Source organism: Aythya ferina (genome assembly GCF_964211825.1).
Source record: "Aythya ferina genome assembly, chromosome: 3".
NCBI lineage: Eukaryota > Metazoa > Chordata > Aves > Anseriformes > Anatidae > Aythya > Aythya ferina.
In genome coordinates, this window is record NC_140298.1 from 38,359,364 (window position 1) to 38,368,438 (window position 9,075).

General features: G+C 51.4%; 1 protein-coding gene across 2 annotated transcripts; it reads right to left on the reverse strand.

Moving 5' to 3' along the window:
- Nucleotides 1-760: 760 nt before the first annotated feature.
- SIX3 (SIX homeobox 3) lies at nucleotides 761-5,629 on the reverse strand. Of its 2 annotated transcripts, XM_084516110.1 has the most exons (3): nucleotides 4,571-5,629; nucleotides 2,155-2,314; nucleotides 761-1,675 (listed from the first exon to the last, which is right to left on the reverse strand). In XM_084516110.1, the coding sequence occupies exons 1-3, from the start codon at nucleotides 5,332-5,334 to the stop codon at nucleotides 1,574-1,576; spliced, it is 1,026 nt and encodes a 341-aa protein (XP_084372236.1). In that variant the 5' UTR covers nucleotides 5,335-5,629; the 3' UTR covers nucleotides 761-1,573. The 2 variants fall into 2 exon arrangements, with proteins under 2 accessions (XP_084372236.1, XP_084372235.1); XM_084516109.1 differs by lacking the exon at nucleotides 761-1,675 and having other exon boundaries at nucleotides 1,791-2,314.
- Nucleotides 5,630-9,075: the final 3,446 nt, after the last annotated feature.

A 9,075-nucleotide genomic window follows, 5' to 3' on the forward strand; every position in this document is an offset into this window, starting at 1 on the left:
ACGCAAGGGGAAGCCCAGGCGCTTCCTAAGGCTTTCCATAAACCTCGCTTGGACTTCCCAAAAAAAGGGAGGAGGGGAGAGGGGGAGAGGACTCAGGCAACACAAAGGTAGATCGGAAGTCCGAATTAGTTTGGAAATGGTCAAGAAATTCCAGGCACGTTCCTCCCTAAATCCCTGGTAAGTTTCAAAATTGTATTTTCAAGTAAAAACAAGTTTAGAATTTACCTCTCCTTAATTCATGGCTGAATAATCTGCCCAGGGCAAAGTAAAACTTTAATGAAAAAAAAAAAAAAAAAAAAAAAAGGAAAAAAGAAGGAAAAAAGAGAAAAAGATGCTGAAATACTGTTAGTCATGCAAATAAAGGCTTCTTTCAGCACATTACAATATACTCCGGGTTCGAGGGGAGGAGCTGCAGCCCGCTTAGGGCGAGGAGTTTATGTTTTTGTTTTCATTTAAAGCTACAAAACAAATCCCGAAATGTCTTAACCGCTCTCTGGAGACACCCGGTCCCGCAGCCGGGCGAGCCGGAGGAATCCTTTCAAGCTGGGAGTCCACAGCAAAAGAAAAATGAAAAAGTCCCGCGGGGAAAAACGCCGGAGCCCGCGGTGGCGGAGGGGACCCGAGGGACACGGCGCAATTCCAGCCCCTGCGTCCCCCCAAAATCCGCTCGGGGGTCCCGGCGAGCCGGGCAGGGCGGGCTTTTCCGTGGCGGACAGAAACACCAACAGCGCTGGGTAGATAAGAAAATGGAATACTGTATTTGATTTAGAAAGTTTGTACATATAGATAAACACGCAGTTAAGGAAACAATAGTTTAAGCGTCCTACGTGGAGTTTAAGAAGAGACCCCCCAAAGCTGCTATGAAATACTCAAAATAGCTTTTGCATAAGATAACTACAGTTGCACCCTAAGCTTTTTTTTTTTTCTTTTTTTTTTTCTTTTTTTTTTCTATCGCTGAGGTCCCTTTTGAAAACCTAGCACGTCAGATCTTGACAGCTAAGTTTGTGCAAGGAACACCGAGTCAAGGAAAATAAAAAGGAGAGAGAGAGAAAGGGTGGGAGGGAGATAGACAGAGAGAGGGGGGGAGAAAGAAAGTGTAGAGCAAATATCATATACAAGCATTTCTACACGTATATTACAAACTGGGAAAATGACCGCATCATTAAGATATACATAATTCATATAAAATTTTGAAATAAAAATAAAAATCTGTTACAGTCATAACTATTCTTTTTCCACATTTATAACCAGTACCCACACAGGCAGTGACAGAAGTGTAGAAAAAAAGGTGCTTACGAATAAAATGATTGTCTGCTGAACAAAAAAACAGAAAATCGCATCTTGGCTGGACCATCAGTTGGACTTAAAAAAAAAAAAAAAAAAAAAAAAAACAAACAAACAGAGAGAAAGGGAGAGGGAGAGAGAAAGAGAAAGAGGACCAACAAAAAGGCGATAAACATTTGATATTTCCCTCTTCAAGGAGTTCCTTTTAAATTTTTTTTTATTTTTGCTTTTTGTACAAATTCGATCGGAGTTTGCATTTGTTTGTCTGTTTTCTGTTTGTTTTCCTTTACTATAGAGAATATTTTTTCCCAGATACAAATTTAATCATCATCATCATGCAAGTGGGTGAAATGCGTCCATGGAAAAGCGCAAAGGAGAAATCGTGCTTGTCCTAAAAAGAATACAATTGTCACTTTTGCTTTGTTTTTTTTTTTTTTTTTCCTTTTCTTTTTTTTTTTTTTTCTTTTTATATATATAATAATTATTATTTCCCGCCGCCCCCCCACCCCCCTGCTGCAGCACCAGCGTTTGTGACTGTTGAAGTTTTAGCTCCATCTCTTGGTGGTGGTGTTGGCTGACGGTGGTGGTGGTGGATTCTCTGATCCCTGTCTGTTTGTTTGCTATTATGTTTGGGTCGGGTTTGGCCTTTTCTTCCCTCCTCGCTGTGTGTGTGCGTGCATGCGTGTGTGTGTCCTGATTCTAGGTTGCCTCGTTTTGTTCTGCTCGGGTCGGGGAGAGGGTGCTTGGTTGTTTGGATTTGGATTTTTTTTTGTTGGTTGTTGTGGTTTTTTTTTTTTTTTTTTTTTTTTTTCTGATGTGTTTGTTTGTTTTCCGATATCATACATCACATTCCGAGTCGCTGGAGGTTACCGAGAGGATGGAGGTGCCCGTCTCGGCTCTTTCTGTCAAACTGGAGACGCTGGTGGTCGGGCTGGCCGCCGTGGACGGAGACTCGGCCGAGCTGTGTGTCGGGCAGCCGGGCTCTGCCAGCGACCGCATGCCGCTCTGTCCTATCGCCTGGTGCTGGAGCCTGCATCGCGCCGGGAGACAAAACAACAGCACAGCCCCTCTCAGACGCCGGCCGCGCCGAGGGGACGGCACCCGACCCGCCGCGATCCCGACCCGCCGGGACAGCCGTGGCACGGCTCGGCACGGCACGGCTCGGCCAGGCACGGCACGGCTCGGCACGGCTCGGCACGGCCTGCCTCGCTGCTGCCTCATGCTGCCTCGCCCGCGGAGCCCTCGGCGGCCACGGAACCCGGGTGGGAGCCAAGCACCGGTCCCCAGCCCCCGGTCCACGGTCTCTGGTCCCCGGCCCCTTATCCCCGGTCCGCGTGTGAGAGATGCGCTGGCGCCCAGCTCCGTGCGATCAGCGAGGCTGGGGGTTTCAAGGGGCCGGCGTGGGGCAGAGAGAGGCGATTTCACCGCCCCGCGGTCCGCAGAAGTCGAGCCGCTGCCCCCGGGGCATCAACCCGGCTCCCGCCGCCGGCCCCGAGCCCCGGAGGCCTGGCAGGGACAGGGGCTGAGAGCGGGAGCCGCTGCCCCCAAAGGTGCAAAGGGCTGGGGGGGCCTCCCCGGGCCCAGCTCTGGGTGCTCGGCGACCATCGGGCCGGGCCAGCGGTTCCCTGCAGGCAGGGGGGGCCTCGGGAAGGTCCCGTCCCGGAGAGGCGACGCCACGACTGCAATGAAAAGGGGCGATTGTGGAGCGCAGCGCTTGTCTCCGCTCGAAATTTAAGTCCCTTTGCCATTTGAAAGCCGAAAGGAGCCTTAAAGCGCTGGTCCTTTCAGCCTCTCAGCCACTTCAGGGGCACCGCTGTTGAAGGTTTATGTATTTTTTAAGAGGCGATAAATAATTTCCAGGTTCGTTATCGTGCTGTGAACACTGCTTTGTGCCTGTTAATTCTGCTCGAAGCCCAAAGAAAGCCGGATTCGGGGATAAGGGGAAGACGCTAAAAGTCCTGGACTGAGCAGCCGGCCACAACCTATAACGCCTAGCACTGCCAGTGTGAATCAAAATACACTCTTCACTCCACTGATTCTCGCCAGGGCATTTTCTATTTAACTGTCTGCAAAGCACAGAAACGCATAGCCTGTTTATTCTACATTTCTCATTATCTTAAGTTGTCTAATTTCAGCGTCTTTGATTTTTCTCCCATTTACAATTCCTGGTGCATTCATCTGCTGTCAACAGCGTTGAGTCAACAAAAGCATCCGTAGGCAACTTCTGTTTATTTACAGTCCTAAGCTGATCTGTTTTCCATTTAATGGAAATTAAATGGCCAAGCACTTTTAGGTTGCATTTCTCCTACAGAATCTTGAATCAATAGCACCAGCGCTATAATTAGGAGGAATTTAAGAGACAGCATTTAAAAGAACAAGAAGTTTTGTTTACACACTTCCAGTGGTAAGCAAACTTAAATTAAAATAAAAACAGCGTAGCAAGCCGGATTAAGGGTCCAGTTCCATTTGCAAAACAACTTTTACAGGGGAAGACAAGAAATGAAAAGCAGGGAGCCTGGCTTTTACCACGGCAAAGCAGCAATGGTGATAATAATAATAAAGACACCGAGGGACGCGCAAACAAATGCCAGTGTAACCGCACGGGAAACACACGGCCAGAGAGCTAGGTCGCCAAGGGGAGCCAGCTGGGGGACGGGGATGGGAAAAGAGAGGCTTCCCGATCTCCGAAGGGTTTTTCTCCCTTTTCCTCCCTGCGACGAGCTGGTGTGGGGCGCGCGTGTGCGCGCAGGTCCCGCGGAGCGCGCAGAGGAATAGGAACAATTGGAGAGGAGCCGCCCGCTCTGCGGCAGCCCGCTCGCTATCGCACGGCTCGGCTCGGCCCTGCAGCGGGTGGGGGGGCCTCGCCAGATCCGTGCCGGCGGCCGAGAAGCCGAAAACTCGAGCAAAGCCGCGGCGGCTCCGGCTGCGCGCACGGAGGTAGCCAGGGCCGGGCGCTGCCCCCGCCGGAGCCGCTCCTGCCGCTTCGCCCGCGCCCGGGGGGACCTGCTCACGCCCGGGGGGACCTGCCCACGCCCGGGGGGGGGAGGCGGCCCTGCCTGCGCCCCGGGAGCCCGTGAGGAGCCCGAGCAGGGAGCGGGGCGCGGCGGCAACTTTGGAGCCGCGCATCCCTGCGGCGGCCGGGGCAGCCCGGGCCGGCCGGGCGCGGGGGCCAGATTCTACCGGCGGCAGTGAGGAAGAGGAGGGCAGGGAAGGGGAGGCGAAGGCGCGCTGCCCGCGGCCCCCCGCCCGGCCCCCGGCCCGGCGCCGGGCCCGCGGCCCCACTGACCTGTTTTTAGCCGCCGCCGCTCTGTCTCTTTGCCTTCGGTTTTTGAACCAGTTGCCTACTTGCGTGGGGGTGAGCCCCGTGGCCTGAGCCAGTTCCCTTTTCTTGCTGGGGTTGGGGTAAGGGTCCTGCAGGTACCACTCCCTCAGGAGGCTGCGAGTCCTCTCCTTGAAGCAGTGCGTCTTCTGCTCGCCATCCCAAATGGTCCTGGGCAGCGGAAACTTCTTCCTCACCCTGTATTTATCAACCGGACCCAGCGGGCGACCCCTTAGCTTCTCGGCCTCCTGGTAGTGAGCTTCGAGCCACATGGCCTGCAACTTGCCGTGGGACTCCTTGGTGAATTTGTGGTTCTCCAGGATGTGGTAGAGGTCGCGGAAGTTGCCCGTGTGGAAGGCCACCACCGCCCGGGCGCGGAGGATGGACTCGTGCTTGTTGATGGCCTCGCATGCCCCCGGCGCCACCGGCAGCGACCAGAGGAACCTCCCCAGCCTCTCTATGTCTCCGGTCTCCTCCAGCGTCTCGCAGACGCTGGCCACTTGCTCCGGGGAGAAGTTGAGGGTGGGCAGCTGAAACATTGACAACTCTTCGTGGGGTGCCCGGGAGCTGCCGCCGCCGCCGCCGCCGGCCCCGGGGCTGCAGCCCGAGCCGCTGCCGCTGCCGCCGCCGCCGCCGCTGGCGAGAAGGAGGGAGCGGTGGTGCGGGTCGGCGGCGAAGTTTGGCAAGAAGAAATGGGTGGGATAAAGCTCTAGCGGGGACCTGAACACCATGGGATGACCGGGGAGAGGGGGAGATAAATCAAGGAGAAAAGAAAGAAAGGGAGGAAGAAGGGAGGAAAGGGCACACGCACCGCGCACGCATCCACACCCGCACACGCACACACAGCCACATAGAGGCACGGGGGCACACGCACACGCAGGGGCACACACACGCACACGCACACACACACGCACGCACACACACACACGCACTCACACACACCCGGCCCCGCGCCGCCGCCGAGTCAGGATTCAGTGATTCAACAGCAATCGCCCTAATGACAACAGCCTCATAATATCTCCCCTAAATCCACAGTGAGTGCAGCACTGAAACATTTTGTTTCGCTTTTCTATTGGTCTTCTGAGTGTCGTTGTGGCGTTGCCATGGCAGTCCCTGCCAATCACTGTCAGCCCTGCCAATCATTACTGAGTACGTAAGAAAGGTTTTTACCACTTCGCCCAAATGCACGGGGGGGGAGGGAAGCAGGGTGGTTGGTGGAAAAGCGTGGTGTTTTTTTTTTTTTTTTTTAATCTTTGCAACTCCTAATCTCGGCACTTCCCCTTCTCCCTGGCTCTCCCCCCTCCCTCTCCACACCCCTCCTAAATAAGGGATCAAATAATGCGAAAAGCAGTGTGCACATATTTGTTGAATGGGATGAGCAATTAGAGGGTGGAATATTATTGTGATCTTAACGAGCCTCGTTAAAGCTAAAGGAGATATGGGGGGAAAGTAAATGGGCCAGGCTGGGATACACGTTCGGATAAAGGGCTCCTAACTGAGACAATTTACACATGATTTGCACGTAGTTTCACTTCATTCTGCCTATCTGAGCACTAATAGTGCCGGGGAAGAAAAGAAAGATGAGATCATTAGACCCATCCTCATGCCGGTGACCCTCCCCGAAGCAGGCACATACAGTACGCTCTGGGCTTAGCCCAGCTTCCCCGACGAGCCTCCCTCTCCCTCCTCTTCTCCCTGCCCCTCTCCGCGGAAGGAGGCACCGCGGAGCCCAGCGGAGGCTCCGCCGACAGCCGCGCAGGGCGGCGGCCCGCTGCCTGCTCCGGCTTCGCTCCGGCTCCGCTCCGGCTCCGCTCCGGCTCCGCTCCGCTCCCCGCTCCCGTTCCGCCGGCGCCCCGCTCGCTGCCGCCCCCGTCCCACGGCTTCCCCCGCCCTCTCCGCGCTTCCTCGCCTTCCCTTTTCCTCTCTTTTCTCTCCTCTCTCTCTCCACTTTGTTTTTCTTCCATTCCCCCGCTCTTCCTCTCACTCACCTCACCTCCTCTCTCGCCCCTTCCTTCCTCCGGAGCCCGGCGACCCGGCGAGGCAGGTCCTCACCCCCAAACCCGCCGTGCTTTTACACTGCACCTCTCCTTTCCCCCGCAATTCCAGCCACACGAACTTCCAGGCATTCAGCGTGCGGGGAAGCAGGCAAGGGAGGCGAGAGAAAGCGCTTTAGAACCTATATTTATTTTCTTTCTTTCTTTTTTTTTTTTTTTAAGCAAAAAAAAAATTCTCTGTGGTGGTTTGAGTCCATCCGTCACTAAGAACTAGCTGGGTCGCCAGACCTTGCTACCATGCAACTATATTTATTATTAGGTATGTTGCTTTTAAGAAGATTTAATCAGCATCTTGAGCTGGTAACTCTTTTGTTTAGTTTCTGTAGCTATGGAAGTGTGATTTACAGAGATTTGTACGGGTCATGGACATCTTTCCAGACTTACTGTGTATATTTAGACAGGACTTTGCTTGGTGTTAAAAAGTGTATATTTTGAATAGGTTCACACACAGTAGCAAACAATACCGACATTGTAAAGGCATGTACAACGAGTATTGAAACGCAGCATCCAGACTTCAACTAATCTGCCCTCAATAAAGCTGAAATAATTATCCTAAGCCGCCTTTCTAGAAGAAAAATCATTGAGGAATTCAAAACTTTTTTAAAGATCTTTTCTGCATTCCGATGGAGATCGAGGGGTGAGGCTTGGAGCCCAAACTACTTTCAGACATCAATGGAGGGAAGGAGGAGGGGGAAGAGAGATATTACAATTAAAATGTGAAAACATAGCGTGACTTGCCCTATCCGAAGGATAATAATAATACTGCTATGGGTGGTAGAAGTTCTTTAGCAGGGCTCCAAACTGGTTGTGATCCTTTCACAGCGCACTACTCGTGAAATAATTCCAAGTGGCAGATGAATAGGTCCAGTTGGAAGAGCTGCTGGACTGGAAGAAGCTCGCTGTATTACACATTCATCTGATTTCCACTAAACTGTCATCGGTGCACTACATGGCTTCATATTCGTAATGGGAATAGCTCGCCCTCTTAATTTTTAGTGATCTGCTTAAACACTTCTGTTAACAGACTTGGGAAAAAGTTTTTTTTTTTTTTTTCCCCTCCCTCCCTCCCTGGCTCATATTTCCAGTTACATTGCTAAGGAGGGAAAGAGACTGCTCAGCCCCAATACAAATCGACTTGGAGGTATTAATTGGACAACAATATGTTTAGCCAAAGATTTTAATACACACACACACAAAAAATCTTTTTCTTTGTAATCCTTTCCTTTTATGTAAAGGATTACAGAGAGGAGGGTGGGGGGAATTCCTGCGGGAGTTTCTTAATATTTGATTCCATTTTTCTACAAGCTGCAAATTAAACTACCTTAAAATGCATTTCTAGACTCAAATCCAAATGGGCCTTTATTTTTTTTTAATCTCCCAGACGATCATACAATGATCGTTTGCCTGTAGGTTGCATCCCTCTATTGGGATTCCTGATGAACTTTGCAAGGCTTCAGTGTATTTTCTTTCTTTCTTTCTTTCTTTCTTTCTTTCTTTCTTTCTTTCTTTCTTTCTTTCTTTCTTTCTTTCTTTCTTTCTTTCTTTCTTTCTTTCTTTCTTTCCTTCCTTCCTTCCTTCCTTCCTTCCTTCCTTCCTTCCTTCCTTCCTTCCTTCTTTCCTTCTTTCCTTCTTTCCTTCTTTCCTTCTTTCCTTCTTTCCTTCTTTCCTTCTTTCCTTCTTTCCTTCTTTCCTTCTTTCCTTCTTTCCTTCTTTCCTTCTTTCCTTCTTTCTTTCCTTCTTTCTTTCCTTCTTTCTTTCCTTCTTTCTTTCCTTCTTTCTTTCCTTCTTTCCTTCCTTCTTTCCTTCTTTCCTTCTTTCCTTCTTTCCTTCTTTCCTTCTTTCCTTCTTTCCTTCTTTCCTTCTTTCCTTCTTTCCTTCTTTCCTTCTTTCTTCCCCCCCTCTTTCTCTCTTTCTCTCTTTCTCTCTTTCTCTCTTTCTCTCTTTCTCTCTCTGTTTCTTTATTTCTTTTTCCCTCTCTTCCTCTCTCCCTTTCTTTCTCTCTCTCTTTCTTTCTCTCTCTCCCCAGACACACAAGGCACACAACAACGGCATTTCGGGAGAAAGCGTTTCTTCCAAAATACAGTTCTGGTAGGGATTTCAATGCCTGTCTACTATGTGTCCGTGTATGCATGTTCCTGGGCGCTCCAAGCCAAGCATCCCCCAGCCCTGATGTGCCCACCGCTCTTATCGAGGTCCTAATGAAGCCCCGCTCTCCCAGCGCAGAGCCCTTCCAACCCCAGGCTCTTGCAGGGACCAAGCCAGCATCTTAAACCGCTTGCGCTTGTTCGGGCGGCTCCTCAGAGCAGGTCACCGAGGCACGGTGGATGGCGGACAGACCTCGGGAAGCGGCCCCGGCTCTTTCCCCGCCAGGCCGGCGATTCAGCGCTCCCCTAAGCCTGTTAGGGACACACACTCATG

What these genes read in the sequence shown, in the direction of transcription:
- SIX3 (XM_084516110.1), bottom strand. Translation starts at nt 5,334, where the DNA reads ATGGTGTTCAGGTCCCCGCTAGAGCTTTATCCCACCCATTTCTTCTTG. An exon ending in GCGGCGGCGGCTAAAAACAG is followed by an intron (nt 2,315 to 4,570) that starts GTCAGTGGGGCC and finishes GGCGCGATGCAG; the next exon opens with GCTCCAGCACCAGGCGATAG. An exon ending in CGGGCACCTCCATCCTCTCG is followed by an intron (nt 1,676 to 2,154) that starts GTAACCTCCAGC and finishes TATTCTTTTTAG; the next exon opens with GACAAGCACGATTTCTCCTT.